At 42.7% G+C, this 17,500-nt stretch overlaps 1 protein-coding gene across 1 annotated transcript in view; it reads right to left on the bottom strand.

The window, feature by feature from the left end:
- The window catches only part of LOC117732328 (NT-3 growth factor receptor-like), a 174,868-nt gene that overhangs the window by 89,712 nt on the left and 67,656 nt on the right, over positions 1-17,500 (bottom strand). The window contains exon 4 of the mRNA XM_034535220.1: positions 14,139-14,210. Coding sequence (XP_034391111.1) covers positions 14,139-14,210 — 72 coding nt within the window. The remainder of the gene's footprint in view (positions 1-14,138; positions 14,211-17,500) is intronic.

Here is a 17,500-nt window from a genome sequence, read left to right as displayed (position 1 = left end):
GCAACATATTAGTGTTGGCCTGGATTTGATCCAGTCGATGTGGCAGAGTGAGGTCTTTAGCTGCAGATGGAATTACACATTAAGTCACACTTTGTCTGACGTCCATGTCTACATAAGCAGATTACTCTGCATTGCTATTATTATTATTATCATTATTATTATAAGTAGTCTTTTAAATTTCTAATGTAAACTGTGATTGAGTGACTTGAAATGATGCAGAAAATGAGTCACTGTAGGGAGGTGGGGAAACAGTTGCTGGGTAATTAAACACGACTCCTGAGATCCCCACCAAACATATTAAAACAACTAATGTGCTGCTCCGTGATTCCTCCAGCGCTGCACTCGTCTTCATGTGGCACCCTGCGGCCCGAGCACGACTTAATTAAACTTCTGTCATTAGCGGATTCTGTGAGGCCTTAAAATCGTGTCGTCACCCCCCCCCCCCCCCCAGGCTGATCCCAGTTTATCTGACGATACGCAGCAAAAACACAATCTTTGCTCCTCTTGACAGCGACTTCATTAACTGCCTCATCTACCTGGCCGGGGGAGGCTGGTGTAAATGAGTTGCACCACTCGTGGTGGCGATAACCTCCCTTCGCTCACACAGATAACCGCTTTCATTAAAGGTGTGTGGGCCAGATGGGCAGAGAGACAAGCGAGATGTGGGAGAGGAGAATTAAGTAATCATAGAAGAGTCATTCATGGGGATGATGCTAAATATGTTTTTTATGCCATATTTGGGATATTGTTCAATAGTAGTTATGAAAACCCAGGATGTGAATTTTACGTGTTGAAAAAGGTTTAGTTTTTTCTGTAAACAAAGTCGATTTTCCTGAGCTCTCGCACCGTGAATAAAAGCATTTACGGATTACATTTTGCAGAAAAGGTTGAATATATCTAACAGAGTAAACTATATCATCCCTTTAACCTTGACAAAGACAGGATCCACTCCTTCCCTTCTTACTTTTCACAATAAAAGCACATTATTTTCCCTTTTCGAGGCCTTCATTTGTCAAGAGTAGAGTAAATAAGCAATGAAAGATTGCAAGTGGACCTTGAGTTAATAAAATATATATTTTCGTCGAACTTTTCATGGTCTCACTCATATTCGATTTCGAGTTCAAAACAAAACCACTACAAAAGGGGGTAAAAAATAAACACTGAAATATGTTCTCCCACCAGATCTAGACATCGTAATCCTCTACAGAAGCACTCAATTAATTAAAGTGTAAAATAAATTACTTTGATACTTTATAAATGCAGACTCTGGGTCAGTGGTTAGCAGGTCTGTCTTGCAATCATGGGGTTGGCGGTTCAATCCCCGCCCTAGTCCATGTGTCCTTGAGCAAGACACTTAACCCTGAATTTCTCCATGTAGCTGTTCTAAGGTGTACGATTGTAACTTTTGATCAAAGTGTCAGCTAAATGTAATAATTATTGCTCATATTTACCATGATTTAAAAGCCTGGCCTGGACAGCCATTTTATTGGCATATATCCAGGGTGATACATTATTTTATTGATATTTTTTTGGTGTGATTGAAAACAAGTTTTGAAATGCCTTTTAATGGCATTTGATTTAAACATGCAATCAATTCATGATAAAAAGAAAGGGTTGGAAGACAGACACAAAACAAAAGTCGCACTGTCAAAATTCTGACATATGTAGCTCATATTTTCATATTTATACAATATGGACTTATAAGTCGTGAGAAACTTGTTGGTAACATTGGCAGCAAGTGTGTTTGGATCGATGGAAGTGATGGAATACCAAATGTCATAGCACAAAAGAAACACGTACTCGTGAGTGCTAGACGGATAGCAACACCTCACGGATGTCAGACACTGAAACCTCTCGGAGAACAAAAGAAGCTCGTCAGCATGTTATTATCAGAATGACACTCAGGGAGCACCTGACTTTGCTGAGGTCGTTTTCTATTTCCCAGAAATTTATGGCGCGTAAAAATAACAAAACAATCTGATGTAATTCGAGAAGACACAGCCCTCCCGTCAGTTCTTTCACCTGCAGTCATTGCGTGAAGTGCAGACCTATTTTGAGGCTGAATATGAATCCTTGATGGAATGACAGGTCATTCTCAAATGGATGCCTTGAGCTGTGGTGTGTGTGTGTTAAGTCATCTTTTTTTAAATTCCTTTTCTGTGTGTTTGCCGCGAGGCTTCATCCTCAGCAGGTCGGCCCGTGGACCACATCGGCACCGGGAGATGTTGAGCCACCACATGCACTAGGCCTGACCTTAAGGATTGATGTGCCTAGCAAACGGTTTGACATTTCATGGATTTGGATACGATAGCCTGTACCTGTGATGGAGTCAACTGGAGACAATTGTATCTGGACATCACTACACCTCCAGTAACTTCATCTTCTTCCCCCTCGTTTTCCTCTTTTATCACCTTGTCTCCCAATCAAGTTCTTACCTTGGTCACCTCTGACCCCCCAACCACCTGCCCCCTTGACCCCATCCCGTCTCACATTCTCCAGTCTATTGCTCCGGACCTTCTTCCCTTTCTTACCCATCTTATTAACACCTCCCTCTCAACCGGCTGTTTCCCTAACTCTCTGAAGGAGGCAAGAGTCAACCCTCTCCTGAAGAAACCCACTCTCGACCCATCTGAAGTCAATAACTACAGACCTGTCTCTCTCCTCCCCTTCCTTTCCAAAACTCTAGAGCGAGCTATCTTTAACCAAGTCTCCTCCTTTCTTCACAGTAACAACCTTCTAGACCCCCACCAGTCTGGATTCAAGGCCACTCAACAGAGACTGCCCTCCTTGCTGTCTCTGAGCAGCTTCACACTGCTAGAGCAGCCTCTCTCTCCTCTGTCCTTATCCTTCTAGACCTTTCCGCTGCCTTTGACACAGTGAACCACCAGATCCTCTTGTCCTCCCTCCAGGACCTGGTATCTCAGGCTCTGCTCTCACTCTTCTCATCCTACCTCACCGACCGCTCTTACCGGGTAACCTGGAGAGGATCTGTGTCTGAGCCTTGTCCTCTGACTACTGGGGTCCCTCAGGGCTCAGTCCTTGGTCCTCTTCTCTTCTCTCTGTACACCAACTCTCTCGGCTCTGTCATTCTCTCTCATGGCTTCACCTACCACAGCTATGCTGACGACACCCAACTGATCCTCTCGTTTTCCCAATCTGAAACACAGGTAGCAGCACGAATCTCTGCCTGTCTGACTGACATCTCTCAGTGGATGTCTGACTGACATCTCTCAGTGGATGTCTGACCGACATCTCTCAGTGGATGTCTGACTGACATCTCTCAGTGGATGTCCGCACACCACCTGAAAATGAACCCGGACAAGACTGAACTTCTCTTTCCAGGAAAAGGCTCTCCCACCCACAACCTAACTATTAACTTCAACAACTCAGTGTTGGCCCCGCCCCCGACTGCCAGGAACCTCGGTGTGACACTTGTCAGTCAACTCTCCCTGACTGCCAACATTACCGCAATAACACGCTCCTGTAGGTACATGCTGTACAACATCAGGAGAATACGACCTCTTCTCACTCAGAAGGCGGCACAGGTTCTGGTCCAGGCTCTGGTCATCTCACATCTAGACTATTGCAACTCCCTCCTGGCAGGTCTACCTGCTAATGCCATTCGACCGCTACAGCTCATCCAGAATGCAGCTGCTCGGCTGGTCTTCAACCTAAATTTACCCACACTACTCCGCTCCTCCGTGACCTTCACTGGTTACCGGTGGCCGCCCGCATCCGCTTCAAAACATTGGTACATGCGTACCGTGCTGCGAACAGATCGGGTCCGGTCTACATCCAGGACATGGTCTAACCTCACACCCAGGACATGGTCTAACCTCACATCCAGGACATGGTCTAACCTCACAACCAGGACATGGTCTAACCTCACACCCAGGACATGGTCAAACCGTACACCCCAGCTCGTTCACTTGGCTCGGCTTCTGCCAATCGGCTTGTAGCTCCGTCACTTCGAGCTAAATCACGACTGTTTGCTGTGCTGGCTCCTCATTGGTGGAACGAGTTCCCCATTGACATCAGGACAGCAGAAAGTCTCTACATCTTCCGTCGCAAACTAAAAACACATATTTTTCGACTATACCTTGAATAGGGAAGGTAGAGCCGTAGTAGCACTTTAGTAGCACTTAAATGTCTCTTACTGATAGCACTTTAGTAGTTTAACTTTATTGAAGAAATTGTACTTGATTCTTGTTGTTCTGAGTTTGGACTCGTGGTTTAATGCACTTATTGTAAGTCGCTTTGGATAAAAGCGTCAGCTAAATGACATGAAATGTAATATAATGTAATGTAACATGAGCCCTCGGGGTAAAAAACAAATGCAAAGCAGATGTAAATGCAAAGAGAAGATGTTGCAAGCTTAACCAGATCCCATCTGGAGGTAAGGTATGGTTCAACATGCAATCTAAGATGCTGATGGCATGCAGGTACAGTTTGGCCTCATTCTAAGGAAGAAGAAAGAAATCCACCAAACAGTCAACACTGTTTGTAGCTATACAGAAGAAATGCACTGCAGTTTGTATGTAACCAACAAAATCATAGATGACGCGGTATGAAGAGCAACCAAGTCCGCCTCGCCTTGGCCCTGCTGATGCCCCGCCCCCCCTCCTCTCTACCTCCTTCTGTTTCATGGATTGGAGTTCCATTCATACATTGTCATATTCATGTAATGTGTTTATGTAACTCTGTAACTCTGTTCATCTGGTCACATGACATCTATTCATCTGTCCATCCGGGGAGAGGGATCCTCCTCTGTTGCTCTCCTGAAGGTTTCTTCCCTTTTTTCCCTGTCAAAGGTTATTTTTGGGGAGTTTTTCCTGATCTGATGTGAGGTCAAAGGTCAGGGATGTCGTATCAACAATGTGTACATTTTGGAAGCAACACGTTCTTTCTCCCTAATCATGTGTTGCAGTCAACTGTGTTTGAGTCGGGGATTCTTTATATCTGATTCATAGTTCATGAGAATTTCCGAATTGGATTTATTTCCAACAATTCCCATTTAGTTGTGAATATGGAAATAAGAGTTTTAAAGTATATTTTCTGTGTCTTTCTGTTTTTTGTTTTTTTTGTCTTTCTTGACGATGGCCTTCAGGATCTGGGTTGGTTGGCATTCATAATTTAAGTAGAAAATGTCCCAGCTCCAAAAAAGCCATTCAAAACCTCCAGGGGCTTTTCCCCACCGGGGACTGCCTTCATGCCTCACTCATTTCAAAAAGCATTCAATCATTTGAGGAAAGCTTTAGCATCACACACATGTTTGAAGCTCTCATTGTGTTCTCCAGATGCATGTCCCAGGCCCTATTGCCTCCACATACAAAACTCTCTCCGCTGCAGTTGTAGTTGGGAACCCGCAGGCCATTCCTTCAGCTCCTGTGCTTGTGTTACTAACTTCAGCACATGTTGCCAATAGCTTATGGCTAAAAGGTTTGCAGGCGGATCTCACACTTGTGAACTTTGGCTCCACATGATGCACTTCAGTCTGCTGTGTATTCTACATGTGGCTACATGCAGGGAACCTCCATTCCGAGACGGCCTACATTGGATGCATTCATGGACTTTGACCATGGATGTCCATCTCTGAGAAGTTCTGGGCATTTCTACGAAGTTTATGAACACACACATATATTATTGTACATCTCTCTTTGCATTCAATGACAATGCATTGCTTAGCCCCTAGCTCTAAACCTTCACAATTCCCACCCTTGCCCTAAACAGAACCTGATTGCAACCTGAACCCTAACAAGTCCAAACCCTAACGCAGCGCTAAAGGTCTAGTCGATAGTGAGTACCATCCAAAAATATCTTCCGTTTGCAAAGAGGTCCTCAGTGCCCAAGTCTAACACACACTGAGCTATCAGGGCTAGCAGCAGTATTTGTGTAAATGCATGCTTGAGCTGTGTGTATAATGTGTGCATACTACGGTGAGAACTGCATCTTTGTTAGTATTTGTATCCATATCTGCTCCAGAGGACAGCCCATTCTTCTTGGAGGAGCTGCCCTGCTTTCAAAAGACAAAAATAAATCCTCTAGTCTGTCTGTATGTCTCTCGCTGTGTCTTCTTTTGTTTGTAAGAAATGTTAGACCGTGGCATTTTGTCAATGAAGAAAGTCAATGTATGAATTATTTGTCTATATGAATATTAATGGTTGTGGTTCAGTCTCATTGCACAATACTTGAAATGATTAAATCCAGTCCGTGCCCATGTAAAATATATGGCCATTAACTGGGCGCCTCATAATCAGACTGAAGTACCATTTTGATTCACTTCATTGGTGTCGGATGTGGGGATCATATTAACTTCTGAGTGTGAGGGGTGAACATGTTGTTATGGTTGTCTCAACTAATCAGTCGTGAGTTCTGATATATTTTTTGTTATTTCACAGACGCTGCGGTAGCGATTGGTTAAAGCACTTCACCTGGAACCAGGTTGTCTCCATCTTAATGTTATCTTCACAGCTAATATCACCAGAGCCATCTAGAGACTGTGTGTAGTTGTTGTAAGAAATGCATGTATATAATATAAAAGCAGCTTTAACACATGAAGCATAGACTTCTATACAACCAGACGAGTCGCCCCCTGGTGGTCAGGAGAGAGAATGCAGCTTTAACACATGAAGCATAGACTTCTATACAACCAGAGGAGTCGCCCCCTGGTGGTCAGGAGAGAGAATGCAGCTTTAACACATGAAGCATAGACTTCTATACAACCAGAGGAGTCGCCCCCTGGTGGTCAGGAGAGAGAATGCAGCTTTAACACATGAAGCATATACTTCTATACAACCAGAGGAGTCACTCCCTGGTGGTCAGGAGAGAGAATGCAGCTTTAACACATGAAGCATAAACTTCTATACAACCAGAGGAGTCGCCCACTGGTGGCCATTAGAGAGAATGCAGGTTGAATGCACTTATTTAGTCTACAGTATGTACATCGAGCCAACATCTCCTAATTGTTCCTCACACTTAAATCCTTTACAATCAACATATTCTCAAGGACAAACGAAACTACCAAAAATATCAATTACAAAAAATGAAAGAAAAACAAATCCACTTCAAGTTGAATAGTTAAAAACAGAAACAGGAATGAAAAAGCAAACTCTGGTAGCCCTCCTAAAATCAGTCATCAATACTGGTGATTATCCAAAACTCTCCAAACATTTCATTACAAAAATTCACAACAACACAGCATGACAGCAATTATTCAGTCAAAATGACTTTGTATTTATTTGGATGAGAATAGGTTATTTTACTTTATATCATTGTTTAAATACATTCTATTACAATGAAGCCTACTTATTTTTTTAATCTACCTTGAAAGTTGTTAGTTCTTGATTATGATATCACTAATTTCACTGTTCGATGATTATTATTATTTATTGAATATCTACTATCTATAGTTAGTTATTGACTTTTTTTTCATTATGTCTCACTCATTTAAAAATACAAATAAAACAGGTGGTGAGATGATATTTTTATCTTTTTTGTTCTGTTCGCAGCGGCTTTACCTATCCAGCTGCTGTGTGTCAAACCACTCCGGCTGCTCATGAAGATTAATACTGCTGTCCCCAAAACTACACATCAATAAGTCCACAGAGAGTGGCTCAGCAACTTATCTGTACTTAAAAGACGCCAACCTCCACATTTCTGCGGGAGGTTCCTTTCACTTATTTGCTTCAATCCTTTCTGAGGGAAAGTTTTATTTTTCATGGCATTTAAAAAGGTTTGACTAAATTGAGTCTGGCAGCTGGCTTAAAACGCAGACTGAGACACGGAAGTGGTAAAGAGAGGCAGAGAGGGGAGGGGAGTAGAGGACAGGGAGGGAGAGCATGTGATTGCAGGATATAATATGCTGTAATTTAAATGTATATGCGATACTAAAATATATACATGAATTCCACATGACCTGATGCCTATATAAGCTGTGAAACACTTGGAGTGAAAACATGATTGGTAAGACCAGAAATAGCTCATACGGATGCAGAAGTACAAACATTCACAGGAGGTGACCTCTAGTAACCTCTGTTTCAGTGTGTGTGTGTGTGTGTGTGTGTGTGTCTCCCACACTGCCCACTCAGAGATGGAAATACCCCCAGCAGCCTGAACCAGCTCATAGTTTTGAATACCATATATTAGCAAATGCTGTGTATTTCTCAGGTACAATAGCTAACAGCAATAATAGATATACTGTAAATATATATATATATATATATATATATATATATATATATATATATATATATATATATTATATATATATATATATATATATACATACACACATACATAAACATAAGAAAGAGAGAAAGCGAGAGATCTATATTGAGCCGTACCTTTATCCATCCATCCTTATATCCATCCATCTCTATATCTATCCATCTCTATCCATTCACCCATCCACCTCTATACTTATCTATCCATCAATCTCTTTATCCACCGGTCTCTATATTTATCCATCAATCCATCCACTCTGATATCCATCCAGCCCTCCATCCACGTATATACCTATCCATCCATCCATCTCCATCCATTCGCCCATCCATCCATCTCTATATCCATCCATCCAACTTCATCCATTCGCCCATCCATCCATCTCTATATCCATCCATCTCCATCCATTCGCCCATCCATCCATCTCTATATCCATCCATCCATCAATCCACCTCTATACCCATCCATCCATCTCCATCCATTCGCCCATCCATCCATCTCTATATCCATCCATCCAACTTCATCCATTCGCCCATCCATCCATCTCTATATCCATCCATCCATCTCCATCCATTCGCCCATCCATCCATCTCTATATCCATCCATCCATCAATCCACCTCTATACCCATCCGTCCATCCCTATATTCATCCATCAATCCACCTCTATACCCATCCATCCATCCCTATATTCATCCATCAATCCACCTCTATACCCATCCATCCATCCCTATATCAATCCATCCATCCATCTCTATATCTATCAGTCCATCCATCCACCTCTTTCCCTATCCATCCCTTTATCCATCCATCCACCTCTATACCTATCCATCCATCTCTATATCCATCCACTCATCCAGCCACCCATCTATTCATCTCGATATTATTCATCCATATCCACCTACAGCGGATAGATAGATGAAATCCCAGAGCAATAGAATTATGATGAGAGTGATTTTGAACAAGCTGTTGCCAAAAACAGACACTTGAGTTGACTTTTTCTATGCTACAGTAGATCAGCTGAGCTCAGCCAAGTACCGGCCAAATTGTTTTATATTATCTCGAGACACATCTTATTAAATCCACGTGCACTTTATAATGTACTTGGGTAATTCCATGTATTAGTAAATTACACAGCAGATGACTTAATACATATTTGTTGGCACACATATATCGGCCGCTGCAGTTGTACCGATTAGAGGGTCCGACACCAGGTGTATGATGTGAGAGAGCACCATCTGTTCATTGCAGCATCATTAGTCAGCGGATGGCAGTTGTCATCGCCTCTGCTGTACACAAATTGGTTTTATTTTTGCTTGAACTTCAAGGAGGTGGAGGAAGAGAAAAAACCCTGCGCTGCAGTCCAGAGCTTGTACTCACTTCACATCATTCGTCTTTGGAGGAATGAAATAAACAGACTGAGGTACGGGATACTTAGTCATGGTACATCCGTCATAACATGACATAACATGACATTATACGCTGTCATATGGTATGACATAGCATGAAATGGAATGACATCATTTGATTGAATACGGTGTATGGTCTTCGCTTTGCCTCCCATGCACACAAACACCCAGCGATGGAGGGGGGTTAGCATCAAGGTTATAGAACGGCAGCCGGGGCACGGCCTTGAGCTATTGGGTATATGCAGGAGGCAAACCTCCAGTTTGATGCAAGTGGCTTAAAACTTGCATTCTCCCTACTGACCATCAGGGGGCGACTGCTGCGGATGCGAAAGGAAGTCTGATCGTATGGAAGTCTATGCGAAAAAACAACGTTCTTAATCCAAGATGGCGAAATGCCGAACTTGAGGCTTCATAACGGCACTCCACAAATCAATGGGTGCTGTCACGATGACTACGTCCACTTGTTGTGTTTTCTAATGGGAAGCATCTGTTTATGGCCTTTTATTAAAGAGCTTTTCAATAATTAAATAATAAATTCTAATTCTAAATATATACTAGGCGACTAGGCTCCTCCCTGCTGAAGCCTCGGTGAATCAAATCATTTTTCCTCATGTTCTATGAATGCGGCCAGCTAGTTACATTTTACTTATTTGCTTTACAAGCTGTACAACATGCAAGTGCGGACCAGATTTTACAGCATGTGTTGTACCAAGGGAGGCACCAATCAGACTAGTCCCGATACCGATACCTGGGCTTCTGGTAGCGGGCCAATACCGAGTACCGAACCATCACCAGGGTTAATGAATACGCCTCTGTGTGGAAGAGACCGGAGATATTCAAAGTTATTTGCGAAGTTAATTGTAGTGACTTTAAACATTGCTTTCTTAACTTTAATAATAATAATATGTTTAATTTATATAGCGCTTTTTAAGATACTCAAAAACACTTTACATGTTACATTCATAAACTGTAGAACAGCTACGGGGAGCAATGCAGGGTTAAGTGTCTTGCTCAAGGGCACATCGACTAGGGTGGGGATTGAAAGACGGACCTACTAACCACTGACCCACAGTCGCCCCACAAACTTTGTAAAGCTTCCTTTGTTATATATGCTTCCTTTGGGCAATATTATCAGGAAACACTCCATAAACTTTCATTGCTATGCAGACGATACTCAATTATATCTATGGATCAAACCAGAGGAGACCAACCAGCTCGCTAAAATTCAAGAATGTCTTAAAGACATAAAAACATGGATGACCTGCAACTTCCTGATGTTAAACTCAGACAAAACTGAAGTTATTTTACTGGGCCCTGAACACCTCAGAGATCAATTATCTGGTGATGTGGTTTCTGTAGATGGCATTTCCCTGGCGTCCAACACCACTGTAAAGAATCTCTAGTTAACTTTGACCGAGACTTTGTTCTTTAACTCCCACGTGAAGCAAATCTCAAGGATCGCATTTTTTCATCTACGTAACATTTTGGCACATCTTGTGCCAAAAATATGCAGAAAAGCTGGTTCACGCGTACAAAATAAACTGAATTGAATTGAATTAAAGCAAAATGTACAGTCGCTGCATATTCTGCCGGAAAAGTTCTGCTTTCTGTGGTGTGACGTTATCCAACCCGCAGCCTCTACTCGGCCCGGGAAAGGTGAGGCTTTCGCGACTCGCTTCCTCTCCTTCCCTCTCCAGATCGCAGGCGTAAAAATAAAAAATAAAATACCAGCAAGACAGCAGAAGTTTCAAACGGCAACAGAGGCGTGGTGTCAAGACAGTTTGAAACAAGGACACGATAATCACAGGAGGAAGAGAGGAAAGAGAGCGTTTCACTGGAAGCTTTGAAATGGAAATGAAGCGTAGCGTGTTGCCTCACCGAGGATGTCTACTGCCACTGGAGAGAGAAGAGACCCTCCTCCTTTATATTTAAATCTTTGATAGGAAGACTTGCAAAGTTTCCCTGAACATGAGAGAATAGTCGTTGTTATAAGGCTAATTATTATAACGATATGCTGATTCAGCAGGGTTAGCGTTCGGTTTCTTTTGTATTTCTGCTAAAAAAACGATACGCCACAATGGGAAAAAAATGAATGATAACCAATCTGTTGATACATGCTTAAACATGCTTACACACTCCCGTGTGGTATTTCAAGGCTACATCAACAAATTCTTCCCGTTCTTTCTCTGGGTTGAAAATAGGAGGCAACCTCCACATATTGAAGTTGTAATCCTTGAATGTTTGATGTGACACAGTTCTAGTGGTGTTACTTATGTTGCTGCATAGAAAAACTATTGTTACCAATCACACATATAGAGCAGATGAAAATGTTGTGTATGTTTAAACAGGCGTGGCCTACAGTTCCAAAAAGTGAGGCCAATGCAGAAGTGCCTTAAACTTGCATTCTTTCCAATGGCCGTCACGGAGCGACTCCTCTGGTGGCAAAATAAAGTTGGATTGTATAGAAGTCTATGAGAAAATAACTACTTCTCTCTTGATTTATTCAGTAAACATTGTAAACATGAGTTCATGGTTCAATCTCTAGTTTCAAGTCTTCTTCAATACAGCATGATGTTTAGTACATTATGGTCATTTAGAGTCAAACAGACCATAAACCAGAGCATGCTTTAGGGCGGGGCTACAAGGTGATGGACAGGTCGTTACCACAGCGTTATCTGGTAGTCCCGGAGTTGTACGTATTGATTAGTTTGGTGGGCTTTCAGTGCATTCAATTTGAAATGTAACATTTTATTCACCTTAAAATGTCTTGTACAGCGTTTGGTTGTACTTAGCTCCACCCTCTCGTGTCCCTTGGTGAAGGCCCAAAACCAAGATGACGAATGCTAACTAGTGGCTTCAAAACCGTGGTTCATAAACCAATGAGTGACGGAAAGATGACTTCGACCACTTCATATTTACAATCATGTGTTTTTCGTTTTGTTTTGTTTTTTGTCTTGTTGCTCCTAATCCTTACGTAAGTCTTCCAGTAGTTCAATTCAATTCAGTTTATTTTGTATAGCCCAATATCACAAATTACAAACTCTCCTCGGAGGGCTTTACAATCTGTACACATACGACATCCCTGACCTTTGACCTCACATCGAATCAGGAAAAACTCCCGAAAAATAACCTTTCACAGGGAAAAAAGGGAAGAAACCTTCAGGAGAGCAACAGAGGAGGATCCCTCTCCCCGGATGGACAGAAGAATAGATGTCATGTGACCAGAAGTTACAACACAGTCAATGAATATGACAGAATGTATGAATAATTCGTAGTAGGCATGGACCACGATCCAGACGTCCAGGGCCAAGGCAGGAGGCCAGCCCACCAGGCAGGAGGCATCAGACACCGCCAGGTCCAATGGCTGTGTCAAACCTTCTTGCTGAATCTGTCTTTCATATTAAAGCTGCACAGCATACGGTGGCTACAGTGACATTCTATACATATACACATTAGTGGAGCTATTTAAATTAGAACATCAGGATTCCTTTTATGGTTTTCTTATAATTAGTATTTTCAAGAAACATTGGTTGTAGTCCTTGTACGCCTCTTTCAGTCTCAGTCTTTTACTCCTATGTAGGAGGAGCCATTCACATATATGTTCTCAGGCGCCCTTTTTCTCATAATCTGTCCATGGAAAGAATCGTGTTCCCATTCAAATGTTGGGAGGATTGGGAAACAAATGTCCACCTCTTTGTGTTTGAACAGGTCCCACCTGTAGTGATTCAGATACTAACCTGACCCGCCAGATGGTTTGTTACAAGAAACCATCTGGGAAGCCGTCATTGGAAGCTGTTTGGAACAGGGCCGGCACTTTCAACATAGCAGGGGATTCGATGAACCATCCGTCAATCAAACTCTTGCTGAAGCCAGTTCGGGAGAAGAGTGAAAACATCGTGGAGGAAACCCTTCAGTGAAGAAATACCCTGTGTATGTTGTTTCGAGTATTGAGGGGTTTTATGTGCTTTTATTTGTATTTTATTATGCTATTGCAGCAGCTACGCTAACAGTTGCCTCAACGGGTCCTCTCACACACACCTAAGCCACGCCCACAGCTGCCTGTAGCTCCTCACAGGACTCTGATTGGTTTTGAACCACGGTATTTTGGACCCAAATCTATCACTTAAAGCCTGACAATATTTCTGCATGATATCCGCTGATGTGCACACCAATATTAACAAGTAGACGCGCTAATGTACATGAGGCCTCTTGATTACATGCAACAATAGCTCTTTGTCCTTTGCTCTTCACCTCATAGTAATTAAGTGTGTTTGTTGCGCTGAAAAACAAGCTGTTTCCTGAACCAAATACATGTCAACATATCCAGTAAACACGCCTGGTGTGATTTCCTGCAGCGCTACTCCACTCGAGAGGAGTGTTCTTCATAGACTGACCAAAGCCTGAAGGAGGGGAACAACGAGCATTATAGAGCCCTTTTAACTGGGATGGTTCTGGTGGGAAAAGTGTGCCATCTGTAACAAAAGAAAACAAAAAAACAATGGTCAACTTACAGTTCGAAGACCTGCAGATGTTCGAAGATCTGCCAGGACAAAGTGGTCAGCGTTGGGTTCTTGGACAGGTTTCTAAGGGAGAGGAGGAGACAGAAAGAGTGTGAGAAACTTCACTTCTGAACGAAGATAACGGTCTTCGATATCGTTTACTCTCTGAGGATTCATTTGGATCTCAGATTATAAATTTGAAGATTTTCATTCCAAGGACATGACCAACGTTTTTTTTAGTGTAATATAAAGATTTACAGGGACAAGAAATCCAAGGATTTTTACCAACATTACACACATGCCTGTACACACACACACACACTTACAGAGGAAATCACACACACAACAGTGTTTGACTGGTCACGACTCATTCCTTCTAGGTCGCAAACACACAGTAGAAACAGAGATGCCCGTCTCCGTGGCAACGTGGAGACGACAATGGAGAGATGCTCAGGCTGGCGCAAGTGAAGGGACGAGACACCTGCTGGAATCCAAATCACCTTGTTATTTAACATGGATGATATTATTAAAGCCTTGTGTGTGTGTGTGTGTGTGTGTGTGTGTGTGTGTGTGTGATGACCAAGTCACAAACAACTCCAGTAACTAGCAGGTTTTAGGAAGTAAAAGTCCCATGTTTGTTTAACCCAACCACATCCAGCCCACCTGCTTTAAAACCCTCTGGAGTCGAAGAGACAGCGAGCCAAGAGCTCGGACGTGCCGTGTGATGTTTGTGTCGAGCTCCGCCCTTCAAAGTAAATTGGGGAATCGTGTGTCCGTCAAGTTATTTTACTGGCCTGAACCCCTCAGAGATCAATTATCTGGTGATGTGGTTTCTGTAGATGGCATTGCCCTGGCATCCAACACCACTGTAAAGAATCTCTAGTTATCTTTGACCCAGACTTGTCCTTTTTGTGATTTGGGGCTATACAAAATAAACTGAATTGAATCGAATTGAATAATTTGTGTGAAACTAACCGACACCCAGGAAATCACTAACAACCTACCCACCTTATGCTTCGGAAAAACATTTACTAACTGTTTTTATAGGACATATTTGGTTCATGTTTGAAAAATTGTTCTTGAAAAGCACTCAAATATATAGTAAATATTTTGTTTGAAAACAAAAACAGTTGTAATGTCATTTTTCATTTGCACACACCCCAGAGAGCTTGGTCTGTAGCATGAGGTCATTTCTCAGTTTGGTGACAGACAACACTTCTACTCAAAAACGATGTTACAAAATTTGGTTTGTATCTACTATTTTATTCATATATTCCACCACTTTAGTGGACCTAAGGCTTTGTGCAATGTGCCTAAAGACAATGGTGCTTCATTGTATGGATAGCTGAGATTGTACTGCATTTTTTATGTAAAACACATGGGTATGTATCAAATGCAAGTGCTTTTTAAAACTTGAATTAAAGAAATGATGTCAAATCGAGAAAAAGACCGTAGACCCCAGGGGGTTAGACAGCAGAGCAGAACCTGCATCGGTGACACTCACTTAGAGCGTGTTCATACTGATTGCCGTCCTTTCCAGCTGAGAGGTTAGAGAGTGGAGCTGGAGCCGAGGAAGACCAGAGAGGGACAGAAATAGAACAATGGCAAGTGAGAGACAATGAAAAATAAATAACAACCGAGGGAGAGAGGAAGACGATCGAGGAGAAGGAGGTGATACTGATGGTGAGAATGAGAAAGAGGCTCCTGGGACCACAACAGGAGAGACGTGTGTTCTTCCTGGACTCACCTTCAAACTTGGTCAACAGGAGATGAGCAGATAATAAACACACACACACACACGCGCTGTGACAAATGATCTCACAGCATTAGAACATCACAGTCTGGGCAGTGATGCAGCTCTCCACAACAATGCCTTTGATTGCATCTGACTGAAACACGTCCAATAGACCTGAACACACTTCCAATGCCACATTAAACTCACATACTCATAGAAATGAACAGCACACCGGCTTTACTAGATCTCCTTTTACGCTCTGTGGGTGTATAAAGAGAACTGGATACAGTGTTGGAGGCCGGGCCCTGTTCATTCCTATGAAAGTTGCGCATGAAGCAAAAAAAAGTGTCTCAAATTCAAATTACAAATTTCAGATTTTCTGCATTATGAGGCATGCGCACCAGCGTTTTTTCCACACTTCTAGCCCGCACTAATGAAAGTTAATTGTAACATTTCTAAATGTCTTATTCAGCATACGGCTCCACCCCATTGTGTCACTTCTGGTTCCAAATAACCAAGATGGCGATGGCCAAAAAGCCAAACTCGAGGCTTTACAACCGTAGTCCACAAACCAGTGTGAATCGAACCTTGAGAATGGGCAGAGAGAGATGGCAAATTATGAAGAAATCATGTTGCTACCAGCTGCCGCAATTAATTCTTTGCGAGTTTGATTGCTTGATGACCTCTATGAAAGACGTGTGCCAGGTGAGCAAAAGGGGCATTGTGTAATTGTATGGAACGATGTTGCGTTTCACCATCTCTCCCAGTCCCAGACTGGTCTGCAGCCCCGCCCAGGACGCAGTCACTTTTACATCCAGCGCACTCTCCATTCCCCGGACCCCTCAGGGGTGGAACGTTTCTGACCAGCAGTGATCAGATGTCGCTTTTGGTTGCGATCATTGTCATTTTTCGGAATCACTCCTCTCAACATGAAAAGGAAAGTGCTGCGTGGTACATGGCGTACATCGTGGGAGGAAATGCAGCTAGCTTATTCACACAATGTGCGAGCGTTGGGGTGCATAGCGGCGGTTCACCATTTGTTCGCTTTGCGTGTCTGTTGCAAAAGACTGCCACAGTGGAACACAGCAGCTACACAAATCACGCTCCTTACAAGCTGCCCAGCTGAGGGAGCCCATGGCGCTAATAACGAAGCCAATGAAACAATGGCTCACAGGCCCATCTATGGGACGTAGGGGCCCTTTCGTGGCTTGGAGGGCCCTTAGGTTCTTTGGTGCCAGTTTTAACACTGCACAAGACTTATTCTAGCCAGGAAAGGGTCTAAGACTACCAACGCATCATCCATAACCGGAGTCAGTATCTATTTGTACAGGTTTGTAGCCGTTCAAGCCGAGATGACATATACAGAGTGAGTTATCATGCAAACGTCGGGTGCCTTAGTTAGGTAGCATCATGCATATTTGCATGCTGCTACCATATATTCACAGGATTACACTCCGAATTATGAGCAAACACACACACACACAAACACACACACTCCCAGAGGGCTGAGAGCAAACGTGTAGATATCAACTGTGAAGCATGAATCTTCAGCTTGTGTTTAGAGTCGTTTGGTTCCCAGAGGTTTGGACTTGCCATGCTCATAAATCAAGATCACATGTATTTTACTCAAGACGCCTAC

The sequence above is a fragment of the Cyclopterus lumpus genome, chromosome 6 (genome assembly GCF_009769545.1).
Source record: "Cyclopterus lumpus isolate fCycLum1 chromosome 6, fCycLum1.pri, whole genome shotgun sequence".
Lineage (NCBI taxonomy): Eukaryota > Metazoa > Chordata > Actinopteri > Perciformes > Cyclopteridae > Cyclopterus > Cyclopterus lumpus.
Note: the sequence above shows the minus strand (reverse complement) of the source record. Positions and strands in the feature narration are given on the sequence as shown.